At 50.2% G+C, this 17,027-nt stretch overlaps 1 protein-coding gene across 7 annotated transcripts in view; it reads right to left on the reverse strand.

Moving 5' to 3' along the window:
• Positions 1-745: 745 nt before the first annotated feature.
• Positions 746-17,027, reverse strand: part of TPST1 (tyrosylprotein sulfotransferase 1) — a 45,307-nt gene continuing 29,025 nt past the window's right edge. For 6 of the 7 annotated variants that reach the window (XM_038759634.1, XM_038759635.1, XM_038759633.1 and 3 more), the window contains 3 exons: positions 8,296-8,346; positions 4,913-4,961; positions 746-1,266 (listed from right to left, as the gene is read on the reverse strand). In XM_038759634.1, coding sequence (XP_038615562.1) covers positions 4,944-4,961; positions 8,296-8,346 — 69 coding nt within the window. In that variant the 3' untranslated portion in view covers positions 746-1,266; positions 4,913-4,943. The remainder of the gene's footprint in view (positions 1,267-4,912; positions 4,962-8,295; positions 8,347-17,027) is intronic. The other variant, XM_038759637.1, reaches the window with a different exon arrangement.

Below are 17,027 nucleotides of genomic sequence, written 5' to 3' on the forward strand. Positions count from 1 at the left end.
GGGCTTAGTACAGTGCCTAGCACTCTGTAGTTGCTCATTAAACCCCGCTTTAAGAAATGGTATTTATTATTAGTAACTATTATTATTATTATGGTATTTGTTAAGCGCTTGCTATGTACCAGGTACTGTACTAAGCGCTGGGGTAGATACAGGTTTATCAGGTTGGACACAATGTCCCACATGGGACTCCCAATCTTACTACCCCTTTTTCAGATGTGGTAACTGAGGCACAGAGAAATGAAGTGACTTGCCCAAGGTCACCCAGCTGACAAGTGACGGAGCTGGGATCAGAGCCCAGGTCTTTTGGACTCCCAGGCCTGTGCTCTAGCCACCAAGCCACACTGCTTTCACGCTGGTTGACTGCTTAGACTCTAGACTGTAAGCTCGCTGTGGGCAGGGAATGTGTCTATCAACTTGACCGTACTGAACTCTTCTGAGTGCTTAGTAATCAATCAATCTTATTTATTGAGTGCTTACTGTGTGCAGAGCACTGTACTAAGCGCTTATAGCGCTTCACACAGTAAGCACTCAATGAGTACCACAATCGATTACCTCAATGAAGGATCACATTATTTAGAGTTTCAGCAATAATTCCAATCTAACAATAGGGATACTACTTATCGATCACTTTCTGTGCATCCGGAGCACTGTACTAAGCAACGGGAAAGAATGCCGGTGGGAATAAGTATTCCAGTGTTCTCTCTCTTCGATCCGGCCTCAAAGGCAAAACAATCTAAACCAGCAGTCACATTGAAAGATTTATTTTGAAAAATAAAATACAAAAGTCATTGAACTGTCCATGGGCACGTATACTGGCAGCCTCTAGATCAGAACCCGTTTTCTTAAATAATTAAAAGGGAATCAACCGCTTCCACCGCAAGAGAATCAAAACAGGCGCCACTGCCCCCGGAACCGTTCCGAACGAACCCCCGCCCCCGAGACCCGGACGGCGAGACCCCGCTTTCCACAAGGATGACGGGTGGGCCTTTCTCTTCCCGTCGCCCCCCTCTGCGGTCTTCCCTGCGACGTCCCCACCCGCCTGCCCGGGCGTCTTTGGACCGCAGTGGTTCGCTCTGCCCAGGGAAAAGTGTTAACGTCTGAAATATCGAAGTGTGTTTGCTTAGAACATACGTGTGTGTGTATGTGTGAAAGAGAGAAAGAAGGAGAGAGAGAAAGGGAAAGGTGTAGGGCCAAAATGAATTCGGGCCTGCTGTCGGCGAGGGGGTCCCCAGGATGTCACCTCCAATGGAAAGGAAACGGTCTTTCCTAGGCAAGACAGAGAGAGCAGGGTTACGGGCGGGAAATGCCCAACCAGTCCTTGCCCACCCGCTCGTTGATTTTCTTCTCTTCTGCCCGGGCCCAGGGAGCACTTATGTCTATACCTGTCATTTATTTATTTCCATTAGTGTCTGTCTCCCGGCCTAGGCTGTAAGCTCGTTGTGGGCAGGGAATGCCTCTGTTTATTGTTCTACTGTCCTCTCCCAAGCGCTTGGTACAGTGCTCCACACACAGTAAGCACTCAATAAATACGATCGACTGACTAAATGAGAGCCAGAGGCCGCCGTTCTCCTCCCCGACAGGAAGTGACCAGCGTGGCTCAGTGGAAAGAGCCCGGGCTCTGGAGTCAGAGGTCATGGGTTCGAATCCCAGCTCTGCCACATGTCTGCTGTGTGACCTTGGGCAAGTCACTTAACTTCTCTGAGCCTCAGTTACCTCATCTGTAAAATGGGGATTAAGACTGTGAGCCCCACGTGGGACAACCTCATCACCTTGTATCCCCCCCCCCCGAGTTTAGAACAGTGCTTTGCACATAGTAAGCGCTTAACAAATACCATCATGATCCAGCGCTTAGAACAGTGCTTTGCACATAGTAAGCGCTTAATAAATGCCATTAAAAAAAAAAAAAGTGACCCCGAGGAGAACGAGGCCGGACGAGGGAGCTCGGAGGATGCGCTTCCCTTCTCTTCGGTCGTTTCTGAGCGACTCCACGATTTTGTGAGCATCACTGGCCGCCTACAGCTCCGTGGTGCGTGGGGGGATGGAGGCCGCCGTGACGCAGCCTCCCCCAACCCCCTGGAGCCCCACTCTTGCTTCGGGGTTGAGGAGAGTCGTGTGTGAACAGCTGTCCCCGGGGCTGCCGGGACTCTTAGTCCCAGCAAGCACTCAGAGTTCCGGGCCGAGGAGATATGAAACGGGCCAGTCCGAAATCAGGCGCAGCCAGGGCTACACCCAGCAGCTCAAGAGTTAACAATGGGTGGGACGGGCAGAAAATCAGCAAGGCCTAGTGGAAAGAACCTGGGCCTGGACCTGGGTTCTAATCCTGATCCACCACTTGCCCGCTGTGTGACCTTACGCAAGTCTCTGGGCCTCAGTTCCCTCATTTGTAAAAGGGGATTCAATACCTGCTTTCCCATATATAGACTGTAAGCCTCATGTGGGACCTGATTATCTTGTATCTACCCCACCATGTACAAGAGTGCTTGACACATAATCAACGCTTAGCAAATACAATTATTATTAGGATTCCAGGAAGTAGTCAACTTCTTTGGCTTCCAGTTCATTCCAACGCCGTAAAATCAATCAATTGTATTTATTAAGCGCTTACTGAATGCAGAGCACTGTACTAAGCCCAGGGGACAGTACCACAGAACACTATAACAGACACAACCCCTGCCCACAACGAGCCTAAAAGGGTTCTGGCTTGTTGGCCATTTTTTCATGCCAACCAAGAGCACCCATCAGAAACAACTTTCTCCCCTAGAGTCCCGAGTCCCCATTCCAGGTCTGGGAATGTCACAGGGGAGGGGATGGCTCAGCGGGGGGGGCAGTCCGTCTCCTCTTCTCTCGAGGCCCCCTCCACCCGACCCCGGACCTCAGGAAATATTAACCCACTGCCCCCCCAAAGCGGGTGGCTCGGGGGCCCAAGCCGCGGCGGGCAGCGGGCCACCTGGTTTGCCTGCCTTTGTTGCTCTTTTGTTTCCACGGGCCGTGGGCCAAACCACCAGGGAATCGTAAAAGAATTGTAACCTTGAATCCTTAAAACCTCTCATCGAAATAATTACACCCAGAACTTCCTCTGGAATGTCATAATTACAATGTTTAGCAATTACTGTAGAATGATTTTATATTTATATATGTATACACACACACACATCCATATACAGACTCACACATGCCCTTTTTCCTCTCCTCCTCCCCACCCCACCGCCTAACCTCCTTCCCCTCCCCACAGCACCTGTATATATGCTTGTACAGATTTATTACTCTATTTATTTTATTTGTACATATTAGTATACTATTTTGTTAATGATGTGCATCTAGTTTTATTTCTATTTATTCTGATGACTTGACACCTGTCCACATGTTTTGTTTTGTTGTCTGTCTCCCCCTTCTAGACTGTGAGCCCGTTGTTGGGTAGGGGCTGTCTTTATATGTTGCCAACTTGTACTTCCCAAGTGCTTAGTACAGTGCTCTGCACACAGTAAGCACTCAATAAATACGATTGATTGAATGAATGCATGAAATGAGTGAATGTACACATAGATAAATACAGCTGCCCCAGAAGCAGCATGATCTAGTGGAAAGAGCCCGGGCGTCAAAGGACCTGGGTTTTAATTCCAGCCCCACCACATGTCTGCTGCATGACCTTGGGAAAGTCACTTCACTTCTCTGGACTTCAGTTACTTCATCTGTAAAATGGGGATAAAGATTTGTGAGCCCCATGTGGGATAGGGACTGTATCCAACCTAACTGTCTTGCATCTACCCCAGCATTTAGAACAGCAGCAAGAGAAGCAGCATGGCTTAGTGGCTAGAGTACGGGCCTGGGACTCAGAAGGTCATGGGTTTTAATCCCGACTCTGCCACTCGTCTGCTGGGTGACCCTGGGCAAGTCACTTCGCTCCTCTGGGCCTCAGTTCCCTCATCTGTAAAATGGGGATTGAGATTCTGGGCCACATGTGGGACAGGGCTTGTGTCCAACCCAATTTGCTTGTATCTGCTCCAGCACTTAGTACAGTCCTTGGTACGTAGTAAGCGCTGAACAAATACCGCAGTTATTATTATATTATTATTATTTTATTATTATTATTATTTATTATTAAGGAGTTTGGCCCACAGGTAGTGCTGCTTAGCAAGTACCCTAATTATTATAAGTGTTATTGGGTGCGGCCTGTCGCCTGAGTAGACTCTCTCTGGGCCTCTTCCAGCAGCACACCCTGCTGTGACCTCATATGATGCATAACTGCTGCTGAGTGGACATGATAACGATTAAAATAACAAGACCCATCAGGCCTGTGACCTAAAACCAACACTTGACCCTACAGGGAGGGCTTTATTAAGGACTGAAAGGCGTTGGGTACAGCCATCGTTACTAACTCCTCAGCCACGACTTCTACTATTTAGGCCAGTCGCTCAATTGGTAAATATTTTTAGGTTGGTCTTTCCGGTTAGCGGGTGAGCTCCTTGTGGGTGGGGAATGTGCCTCTTTATTCTGTTGCACTTCTCCAGGGCTTAAGACTGTGCAATTGCATCCCGTGATTTTTTAAAAAAATATGACCACTACTACTGCTAGGGTATAAAAACGAGCACCACCGTGAACGGTGAAAAACACAAATATAAGGGTTTAAAGCTACAAAAATCTAATTCTCCCCCAGAGCAGGAATCCTCCTCTTCCACCCATTCAGACTCAGAAGCTGAGGGTAAAAAAAAAAAAAAAGCAACTCTCCCCAGTGCTGAGCACAGTGCTCAGTTCCCTGGAGGTGCCCCCAAAATACTCCTGGTTAACGGATGCCAAGATCTGCAATCGAGTGAGTGGTCTTCGGACAGAGTTCCCCTGGGCCCGCCCCTCCCCGCCGCACTCGCCTCTCTTGAAAGAGGGGAAACTGAGGCCCACACGGAGCTCAGAGCATCACCTCGGTGAGTGAAATGGGTCTCCTGGGTCAGCTACTCCACGGGATCAGTCTGTCAAAGAGAAGAAAGAAGGTTGAGAACTGTAGGAAGTCACCTGCAGGGTTAGATAATAATAATAATAACGGTGGCATTTGTTACGTGTTTACTACGTGCCAAGTACTGTGCTAAGTGCTGAGGTGTAGATACAAGATAATCACATCCTTCATGAGACTCACAGTCTAAGTAAGAGGGAGAAAAGGCACTGAACACCCATTTTGCAAATGAGAGGACCGAGGCATTGAGAAGTGAAGTGGCTTACCCAAGATAACACAGTAGGTAAGTGGAGGGGCAGGATTAGAACCTGGGTACTCTGACTCCCAAGCCCATCGCTAAGCCATGATGAGCAGAGGTCTCTTGGGCAGGGAACATGCCTACCAACTTCATTTCCAATTCCTCCTCTGTCAAATTCCCTGCTACTTGCTCCCCGCCAGCTTGAAAGTCCAAAAATGGTTTCCCAGGGACAAGGTTCCCTTGCTCCCCCATCCCGCTCTGATGACGCCCCCGGGTACGGGGCTGATTTTGCAGTACGATCGTATTTATTGAGCACTTACTGTGTGCAGAGCACTGTACTAAGCGCTTGGGAAGTACAAGTTGGCAACATATAGAGACAGTCCCTACTCAATAGTGGGCTCACAGTCAGTGGAGGATTCAGAGGATGGGGCTCCAGCTGGAACCAGCAGGGCAAGCGGGACCACTAGAGAATGGCAGGCCTCCTCTCTCAGACGAAGTTGCCCGCCCGGTGCCTCGCTAACTGCCCGTACCCACGGACCAGCCTCCGGACACCTGGCCAGGGCAGCACCTTGCAGGACCCAGGCAGTGGGCCGGGGGCCGCCCGCTCTCCACCAGTAGATGAGAGCAAATGGCCCAGGATGGCAATGGGCTTTGGGCGGAGGCAGCCGAAGAGGAACTTGCCCTGCTTCTTCAGTGGCTCGAGAGGTGGTAGCCAGTTTTGTTCCCAGCTGGGGGAGGCTGGGAAGTTCAGCCGGCTGGTTCCATTTCCCTGACTCTGGGGAAAAGAGGGGACCCGGACCCCTACGCGAGAAGGAAGCAGGGGTCGTCTAGAGCCGTCGAAGGCCTGGAGTCAGTCAGGGATGGTTGACACGGAGCCCATAGACCAACTCTCTCTCCCCTTCCCCCAATACACACACAATTTTCTCCTCTCCATCTCCCCTCTTCCTAGTCAGCTGCCCTGAGAAAATAATGACCTGCACATTCAGGAGAAAGCAAGAGCCGGAAAGAAGGTGACTCAGTAAGAGTCCTCAAAAAGGCTGACCCAAATTTCACCCCTTTTTGTGACTCTATTATGCGGTTTGGTAGGAGACGGGGGGACGGTACGGGGAGACGGACCACGACGATGCACGCACGACAAATCCGGCTCTCCGACTCGCCCGAGGCCTCGCTCTGAAGTGAGCCGTGGTGTTCTGGGGATGCGATGTGGCTCTGACAAGGAGACGGGCGCCAAGGTTTTGTGCTGAGGAATTCGGCGGAGTCATTGTTAACGGAGGCGTTTCTGGATCATTTGGCAGCCCCCTCCCCCGGCTCCAATGGAGATGATAAAACATTTCCTCAAGGAAGATTTCAACAAACACACACACACACACACACACACACACACTCCCAAGCTGGTCATTTCTGATATCACTCACAAGATGGATGGAGATTTCAGTCCCTGTTTTTTCATCCTTTACCACAGGCCGATGCTTGTGTGTATTTTTCTTTCTAAGCAAAGGACTCTGGTAGATGACGGCAGCCCCTCCCCAGGATGCCGAATGGAGCAATGCTTCCACCGGCGAGTGGGGAAGGTATAGGGCGGTCATGTGTCCAGTTTATATGGGATAATCCGGTTTTCTACTGACCTATCCCTTGCCCGATCCGGATACGGCACTGTTTGCCTCTGTGCCCAGTGCTTATATTTTCAGCTCCCAGCCTCCCTCCGCCTTTGGCTCCTAATGCCAAGTTCAACAGCTTGGAAGTGGCGAAAAGCAGCATGGCCTATTGGACAGAGCATGGGCCTGGGAATCAGGAGGACCTGGATTCTAATCCTGGCTCTGCCACATGTCTGCTGTGTGACCCTGGGCAAGTCGCTTCACTTCTCTGGACCTCAGTTAACTCAACTGTAAAATGGGGATTAAGATTGTGAGCTCTCTGTGGGAGGGTGACTGCATCCAACCTGTTTAGCCTGTAGCTATCTCAGGGCTTAGTACAGTGCCTGACACACAGTAAACTCTTAGTACTCCCCTCCCCGCCAAAAAAGCAGCAGTAGGAATATTTTCGGCAACTGGGAGGATGTGCATGGCTTTGGAGTAAGGGCGATACCACCGCGTAAGAGCATGCAATTATGGTATTTGTTAAGGACTTCGTATGTGCCAAGTACTGTTCTAAGCACTACGGTAGAAACAAGCTAATCAGGTTAGACACAATCCCTGCCCCACATGGGGGCAGGTAGGAGGGAGTAAATTTAATCCCCATTTTTACTGTTGAGGAAACTGAGGTCCAGAGAAGTGAGGTGACTTGGCAAAGTTCCACAGCAGACAAGGGGCAGAGCGGGGATTAGAACCCATCATCATCATCATCATCAATCGTATTTATTGAGCGCTTACTGTGTGCAGAGCACTGTACTAAGCGCTTGGGAAGTACAAATTGGCAACATATAGAGACAGTCCCTACCCAACAGTGGGCTCACAGTCTAAAAGGGGGAGACAAAACCAAACATACTAACAAAATAAAATAAATAGAATAGATATGTACAAGTAAAATAAATAGAGTAATAAATATATACAAACATATATACATATATACAGGTGCTGTGACTCCCAAGCCTGCATTCTACGCATCGGCCCCGCTGCTTCTCTAGGTTCCATATGTAACGAAGGTACTGTCATGTGCGTCTGTGGCTTCCAGAAGGGCCAAGGAGCCTCTGGCATTCTCGTAGACCGGTAAAAGCCACTTGGGCCAGGAGTGTCAAGGGAGGGGAACACAGGCTGTAGCCATGGCAGTGATGGCAGCTGATGGGAGCCCCAGTCGGGAGGGTGGACGTGCCCCCGTCCCAAGGCAGCCCGTACCCGTGGGCACAAGCTCTCCGCGGTCGGCTCAGTGGTGGGCATAAAGAGGGATCTGCCGCAACACGGTCCTAGAGTTTCTCTGAGCGCCCTGGGGTCGTGAAACCAGTCCAGCGTAGGGGCCTGAGACAGGCCTGGGCCCGGGACCCCGACTGACCGGCTGGTTTACAGAGCGCGGATCGGCCCCTTGATGAGTGAGTCACCGGGGGCTTAAACCTGTCTCCTTTACTGTCAGGTTCGGTTCACCACGGGGCTCGAATGCCAAGGGAAGGAAATGGATACTGTACCTGCAGCTTTTCTTTCAGAAAATCAGGCAGCTGAAACTCGCCTTTATAGACCTGGAGAAACAAAGCAGGCAATGCTTTAATGGTCTCCCTAGCCCACAGTCTCTCTGGTGGACTGACTCCTCAGGGTCTCTCTATCATGAGAGTTGAGAATGAACCATTCCAGGAGAAGACAATGCCAGCGATCTGGAATTTGCCTCAATAAAACCATCATCATCCCTGCTACAATCGCTCCCCATCAAGGGAGACAAGCAAGGCCTCTCTCTCGCCTCTCCCCAAAATATCCCGGCTCCATCTCTGCCCTGGCTTCCATGTTCCCACGCTGTACACCCCCAGCTTGGGAATCTGACCCCATTTACAGAAACTTCACCGGACCTCCCGGGCCCCTCTCACCTTGATGAGTCTGTGATCTAAAAATATTCTTCTAAAAAGGAGGTTCAGATGAACATTTACCTTCGCTGAATTACAGGCCGAAAATAGGTGCGTTCAGGATGTAAAAGGGCAGGGTTCTGGCCCATCGCTGAACGTCGGCTAATTAGGGGGCTGATTCTGAGGCACCGCTCGTTTATGTGGAAACAGTTAGTGATTCGTGCAATTCCAATCAATGGGAGAGTCAGTAGGTGCGGGGGGGCGAGGATGCGTGAGGGAAAGAGCGCAAGAGAAAAGAGGCAAATTCTACCTGGAGAGCGGTAGCTTTGGATCAGCTCCTAGATTCTAGATTCCCGCCTCCCCTGAATGAAGCCCGTTGTTAAGCGAGGTGTCATTGCATGGGGGGAGTTTGGGGTTCTGCCACAGCCCGGGAGGGGGCTGGGGGAGACGCCTGCTTCGAAGCTTCACGGCCTTCTGGCCCTGCTGTCCACTGGCCCACTTTGCGCCATCCAAGGTCCCAGAAAACACACCAATCCCCACTCTGCCACATGTCTGCTGTGTGACCATGGCCAAGTCACTTCACTTTTCTGGGCCTCAGATACATCATCTGTAAAACGGGGATTAAGAGTGTGAGCCCCATGTGGGACAGAGGCTGTGTCCAACCTGATTAACTTGTATCTACCTCAGTTCTTAGAATAGTGCTTGGCACATAGTAGCACTTCACAAGTAGAATTATTATTATTATTATTATTATTATTATTATTACCATTGCAGCCAAAACGGGGAGCCGATTTTCCCGGGAATCCCGTTCCCGGTGAGATCGGAGCCATAGGGAGCTTCTCTCGGGTCTCTTGTGACTGTGATATTTGGTATGCGCTTATTGGGTGTCAAGCACTGTTCTAAGCTCTGGGGAAAAGGCAAATTAATCAGTTCGAACACAGTCCCTGTCCCATGTAGGGCTCAAAGTTTAAGGAGAAAGGAAGACAGGTATCGATTCCAAAGCCATTTGAAAACCTCAGAGGTCGCTAGAATATTTTTCACTCTTCTCCCATACCCCAGAGGTATCCAACCCAGCACCTCTTGTCTTTCCACAGCTCTTTCTTCCTGCCAAGAAGTCCGACTTGAGGAATTTTCTCCCTCAGGATGGGCCCTCCCCCAGTTGGAAGGGTTTCTGAACTCCCAGCTTCCCAGAGCTCCCTACGTCGGGGGTAATCCCACTCTTCCACTACAGTTCCTCGCCGAAGGTAACACAGCAAGTATGTGATGGAGCCGGGATCAGAATACTACAAATAATAACTGTGGTATTTGTTCAGCGCTTACTATGGGTCAGGCACTGTTCTAGCTACTGGGTAAGATACAAGATAATCAAGTCCCGCATGAGGCTTTCTCTGCAATGTTCTCTCCCTCTGGGAGGGAGAACAGGTATTGAATACCCATTTTGCAGTTGAGGAAAATAGGCCCAGAGAAGTGAAGCGACTTGCCGCCCCCCCAGCAGGCCAGCGGAGGAGCCGGGATTAGAATCCAAGTCATTTGGCTCCAAGGCCCACAATTTATCCAATAGGCCTCGCTGCTTCCCGTTTTCTCGGGACCCCCTCCACCACCGCCCCCATAAAAGGGAGTGGAATGATAAAAGGGAGTGGAATGAAGTGCCGCAGAGATGCACACCGGGAAAACAATGATTCTTAAGTCTGCTCCTTTCCCCCACGCTCCATGAGGCTGTGGGCAGTGCCTTGGAAAGCTGCCCACCAAAATTAACCCAGGCGCCTGGAAAGGGTCTGATTCCCCTTTAATTGTGGTCTGGGAGGAGAACCATCCTCCAGTTCAACGCTTGTTCAAAGGGTCTCCGGGAGTTGGGGGGTCTGTCTCCCACCCACAGCGATGGCGTTCCCAAGAATCCCAACTCTAACCTAAATTTAAATGTCAAAACCAGAGCTCTTTTGTGGTAGGGGTGATGGTGGAGGGCGAAGGACAGGGGTGTCCTGTCGGCGACACCGGCTTCAAGGGCCTGGGCGTCAGAGGACCTGGGTTCTAATCCCAGCTCCGCCACATGTCTGCTGTGTGACCTTGGGCAAGCCACTTCACTTCTCTGGGCCTCAGTTCCCTATTCTGTAAAATGGGGATTAAGACTGTGTTCGACCTGATTGCCTTGTATCTACCCCAGTGCTTAGAAAAATGTTTGGCATATAGTAAGTGCCTAACAAATACTACAATTCTTCTTCTTCTTCTTGTTAGTATTATTATTATTCAAAGCTTGGTGTGCCCCTTGTTCATCTCGGGACCCTTTCCCATGCTCCCTGTTCTGAGGCTCGGAATCACTTAGCTCTTTCTCTTGCAAATAGCAAAGCTTTAACCAAAAGCAGACTCCACAATGAGGGAAGGGGTCCAAATTTTCAAACCTAACCTCTTTGGGCCCCTGCCGGCCTCTGGGTGACTCACCAGGCTGGATGATATAAAGTCACGGGTATGACCAATAAAAGGCCAATTTACATAATCCCCATTTGCCCTCCAAAAGGTTTGGCAGCTTTGCAGGTTTCTCTTGAGCTTCTCTGAGGCCTGGCTGTGCTGCCTGGAAGACTATGAGGCTGAGACCTCTTTTTGCTTTTTCTTTTGGGTGGTGGGCTTCTGCAAAGAAGGGATGAAGGCAGAAGCACCTCCACTTGGGTCTCGAGCGATGCTGGAATCAACCCATCAATCACTCCCAGAGAAGCGGTGTGGCCTAGTGGATAGAGCCCGGGCCTGGACGTCTGAAGGACTTGGGTTCTAATCCCCTCTCCGCCACTTGTCTGCTGTGTGACCATGGGCAAATCACTTCACTTCTCTGTGCCTCTGGTCCCTCAGCTGTAAAAATGGGGATTAAGACTGTGAGCCCCCATGTGAGACAGGGACAATGCTCATCTCGATTTCCTTGGATTTGCCCCAGCGCTTAGTCCAGTGCCTGGCACATAATAAGCGCTTAACAAATACCACCATCATCATCATCAGGTAATTATACAAAAGTAGTAGACACGATTCCTGCCCTCAAGGAATTAAAGCATAGCTGGGGATGGTGAGGGGGAAGACGGGCACTAAAATAACTTTGGTTCTCTTCAATTTCGGATCACCTCAGGGGGTCAAACCCAAAAGACAAAGAGCAGAATCCGGTCCTCGCGACAGGCTCAGTGTCTGGGTTCGATGGCTGTACCGTACTCTCCCAAGTGTTTAGTACAGTGCTGTGCACGCTTGGTAAATAAGACTGACAATGACTGATGAAGAAACCTTGTCAAGGCTGGTGAGGGCCAGCTCTCTGGTCGTAAAAACAATCAGGATCACAACCTTGGTGTCTGTGAACTGCTTTTCAGGTGTCAAGCACCATACTGAGCGCTGAGGTAGATCCAGGATAATTGGGGGGGGGGGGGGGGAGAGATAAGCTCCCTCTTTCTCTTGTTGCCCCTCAGCAGGGTTGCCTTGGAAATCCTGTCACCGATGGTGCCGCTCCACCCGCCATGAATCCACAGTTCTCCGAAGCTCAAAAGCATTTGAGGTCCGTGGCCCCTCGATCAATCAATCAATCAATCTTTCGATGGTATTTAATGAGCACTTATTGTGTACATACTAAGCACTGAAGAAGCAGCACAGCCTAGGGAAAAGAGCATGGGCCTGGGAATCAGAGGACCTGGGTTTGAATCCCGGGTCCCCCACTTGTCTGTTGTGTGACCTTGGGCAAGTCACTTAACTTCTCTGCTCCTCAGTTCCCTCATGTGCAAAATGGGGATTAAATCCTCCTCCCTCTGACTTAGACTGTGAGCCCTGTGTGGGACGGGAACTGTGTCCAACCTGATACACTTGAATCAGCCTCAGCGCTTAGAACAGTGCTTGACACGTATTATGTGCTTAACCAAATACCATAAAAAGAAAACAACCACCACACAACAGACTTGATAGACACCTTCTCTGCCCATGGGGGGCTTGCAGCCTAGAGGGGGAGACAGGCTTTAATACAAATAAGTATATTTAATTACATGATTAAATATATCATTTATGCAATAACAATAATGATGGCATTTGTTAAGCGCTTACTATGTGCTGAGCACTGTTCTATATAAAGGCAGCAACATGGCCTGGGGGAAAGAGCACAGGCCTGGGAGCCAGAGGACCTGGGTTCTATTCCCAGCTCCTCCACTTGCGTGCTGTGTGACCTTGGGGTGAGTCACTTCACTTCTCTGGGCTTCAATTTCCTCAACTGCAAAATGGGGAGTCAATACCTGTTCTCCCTCCTGCTTGGGCTGTGAGCCCCATGCAGAATGGGGACTATATCCGGCCTGATGAACATGGATCTACGCTTAGAACAAACAGTGCTTGACACATAAGTAAGAGTTTAACGAGAACCACAAAAAATAAATAAATGACAGATACATACATAACAATGAAAACAGTTCCAAAGGACATCTTGGGTCTCCCGCACGGATGGGGGCTTGGGGACAACTCTAGGCCAAGAACATGATCTGTTCCCAATCCCAACTCAGTTAATAATTATGGTACTTGTTAAGGGCTTACTCTGTGCCGAACAGTGTACTACGTGCTGCGGTGGATACAAGCAAATCGGGTGCCTGTCCTACATGGGCTCACAGTCTCAATCCCCATTTTTACAAATGAGGGAACGGAGGCACAGAGAAATGAAGTGACTTGTCCAAGGTCGCACAGGAGACAAGTGGCGGAGCCAGGATGAGAACCCACGATCTCCTGATTCCCCGGCCCCTGCTCTAGCCACTACACCATGATGCTCCTCTAAATTAGTTACCCTTTCCCCTCGGCTACGAGGTGAAAACGTTCCCTCCAAGCTCTTTAGACCCTGGGTGGCCCCAAACTCATTTCATGCCTTCCCTTTGTTTGCCAGCTCAAAAAATGAAATGGCTTTTGAAAAAGCCATTTGATCTAGGTTCACTGATCTAGATCCTAAACCAGAGCAGCCACCTCTCGGCTGCTGCGCGACCTTAAGCAAGTCACTTCGCTTTTCTGGGCCTCGGGTCCCTCATCTGTAAAATAGGGATTAAATCCTATTCCCTCCTACTTGGACTGTGAGCCCCATATGGGACAAGGTCTACCCTGATCTACCCCAGCTCTTCGGATGGTTCTTTAACAAATCCCCTTCGTTATTGTTATAATTATAATTATTACCATTATGAGAGAGCTATTGAAGTCCACAGCAATTACCCAAGAGCACCAATGGGAAATGTTAATAAGGCGAAACTGCCGGATTACGATGCTGTCCGGTTCCAAATTTCAACAAATGGGCAATTCCATCTCAGGGCTGTATCGATGACAAGGGTGATTATTTCTCCACAATGGAAAGGGAGCGGCTGGAATTGACCTCCTCAATAAGAGCTAATAAGTCTGAGGGAGGGAGCTCCAGCAGAGTTCTTGGACTCTTAGTGGACGGAGCCCGGGCCCGGGACTGAGAAGGACCTGGGTTCTAATCCCCACTCGTGTGCTGCGACACCTTAGCCCAGTCACTTCACTTTTCTGGGCCTTAGTACAGTGCTCTGCACATAGTAAGCGCTCAATAAATACGATTGATGATGATGGGCCTCAGTTACCTCATCTGGAAAAGGGGGGTGAAAAACCGGGAGCCCCATGTGGGGCATAGACTGTGTCCAACAGGATTTGCTTGTAGCTACCCCAGGGCTTAATACAGTGCCTGGTAATAATCACTTAACAAATACCATTAAAAAAAATGGGGGATTGGCCCCTAAGCCACAGTTAGGCAATCTAGTTTGACCCAAATTACCCCCAGTTACGTAATAATTGCGGTATTTGTACTCAAACAATCATAGATGAGTAAGAGAAGTGGCATGACCTAGTGGAAAGAGCAGGCTCCTGGGAGTCAGAGGACCTGGGTTCTAATTCTGGTTCTGCCACTGGCCAGCTGGGTGATCCTGGGCAAGTCATTTCACTTCTCTGTGCCTCAGTTTCTGCATCAATAATATGGGGATTCAATACCCGTTCTCCCTCCCATTTAGACCGGACACCAAATACTACAGAGACCAGGTCCGACCTGATTAACTTGCATCTACCCCAGTGCTTAGTACAGCGTTTGGCACACAGCACGCGCTTAACAAATGCCACAATTATTAATATTATTCATGCCCTTCCAGAGGGTCTCTCTGAGTCTCCCTGAAGAGGTAAGAACCAGTCACCTGGGTTACTACTCTCCACACCCAGCTCCAGCCAGCGAGACCCTCCCTGTCCTTCTGCTTGGGTGCAGGCAATAATAATTACAGTATCTGCTAAGCGTTTATTATGTGCCACCCACTGTACTAAGTGCAGAGGCAGATACAATCGAACGGGTTGGACACAGTCCCTGTCCCCCATTGGGCTCACAGTCTCAATCCCCATTTTCCAGATGAGGTAACCGAGGTCCACAGAAGTGCCCAAGGTCGCACAGCAGGCAAGTGGCGGAGGCGGAATTAGAACCCAGGTCCTTCTCACTCCCAGGCTCTATCCCCGGCTGCCCCCGGCCCCAAATCTGGGGGGAGGAGAAAGGAGACCCTCAGGCAGCTAGTACTTTTCCACATCCTTCTGTCCCTCCTGGGCATCCCCGACCAGTGCCCCCAGCAAATTTGCCCAGAGGAAAAACCCTCCACACAGCCGGCAGGAGAAGCCAAAAGACATGCTGCTGGAAAATGAGGCCCTGTCCCTGAATTCATTCCATTCCGGGCTGGTGGGGTGCCAAAGAAAATCGAAGCGTATGTGACATAGGTGGGAGACTAAACTATCCAGCCAGATGCTAACCAATTGGGCCAGGCGGTAGAGGACCAGACTAAACATAATCCAAGATTTTTTTTTTAACGGTATTTGTTAGGCGCTTACTATGTGCCAGGCACTGAACTAGGGGCTGGGGTAGACACAAGCTAATCAGGCTGGACACAGTATACGTACAGAGGAAGCAGCATGGTGTAACGGATAGAGCATAGGCCCGGGAGTCGGAAGGTCACGGGTTCTAATCTTGGCTTCACCATTTGTCTGCCGTGTGACCTTGGACAAGTCACTTCACTGTGCCTCAGTTCCCTCATCTGTAAAATGGGGATTGAGATGGTGAACCCCATGTGGAACAGGGACTGTGTCTGACCCGATCTGCTTGCATCCACCCCAGCACTTAGTACAGTGCCTGGCACCTAGTAAGTGTTTAACAAATACCACAGTTATTATTATTATTATTATCCCCTGACACGGGGCTCACAGCTTTAATCTCCATTTTACAGAGGAGGGAACTGAGGCCAAGAGAAGTGAAGTGACTTGCCTAAGGTCACCCAGTAGACAAGTGGTGGACCTGGAATCGGAACCCAGGTCCTTCTGACTCCCAGCCCCATGCTTTATCCTCTAGGCCACACAAAGGGACGTTTTCCCTGACTAAGCCCTCATTTTCTTTTCTCCCACTCCCTTCCGGGTCACCTGATTTGCTCCCTTTACTTGCTTCCCGCAACGTAGCCCCACAGCACTTATATCCATTTATATTTCCGTCTATCTCTCCTTCTAGTCTGTGAGCTCGTTGCGGGCAGGGAACGTGTCTCCCAACTCTTGTATGGGATTCTCCCAAGCGCTTAGTACAGTGCTCTGCACACTTTAAGCGCTCGATAAATACCACTGATTGGTGGATTGACTGGCTGAAAACAGGGCCCAACCTGGGGCGGGAACCCCCTCCCCGTGGTGGCCACGTCAGCACTTCGCCTCCGCTACGCCCTCCCTCTTTATATCCAACGGATGACAACTCGCCCCCACTTCAGAGCCTCATTGAAGGCCCATCTCCTCCAAGAGGCCTTCCCTAAGTCTTCTTTTCCTCTTCTCCCATTTCCTTCTGTGTCACCCTGACTTGCTCCTTTCACTCGTTTCCCCCCCACAGCACTTATTCATTCAATCGTATAATGTCCATATCTGTCATTTATTTATTTATATGAATATCCGTCTCCCCCCTAGACTGGAAGATCGTCGTGGGCAGGGAACGTGTCCGTTGTATTGCTGTGTTGTATTCTCCCATGTGCTTAGCACCGCGCTCTGCACACGGGAAACGCTCAATAAATACGACTGACTGCGTGCCTGAGGAGGGGAGCCTCCCCTAGCGCTGAATCCCCGTGAGGATAAATCTCATCCAGCTCCGCAGTGGTTTTCCTAAACAATGTGCTGAGTCAGACGCCCGGGCTGTTGGAGTAGGGCCGGAGCCCGCCTGCCTCACTGGGCCCGGCTCCCAGGAGCGAAGAAGCTGACCCTCCCCTGAAATCCGCAAATCTGCTTTCTTGACGTTAGCTCTCTGCTGTTTCTCAAGTTTCTTCCTTTCACAGAGTTTGAAGCATTTTTTTGGGGGGGGGGGTGACCTCACTAATCCGCCCCCTCCT

The sequence above is a fragment of the Tachyglossus aculeatus genome, chromosome 17 (assembly GCF_015852505.1).
Source record: "Tachyglossus aculeatus isolate mTacAcu1 chromosome 17, mTacAcu1.pri, whole genome shotgun sequence".
NCBI classification, from domain to species: Eukaryota; Metazoa; Chordata; class Mammalia; order Monotremata; family Tachyglossidae; genus Tachyglossus; species Tachyglossus aculeatus.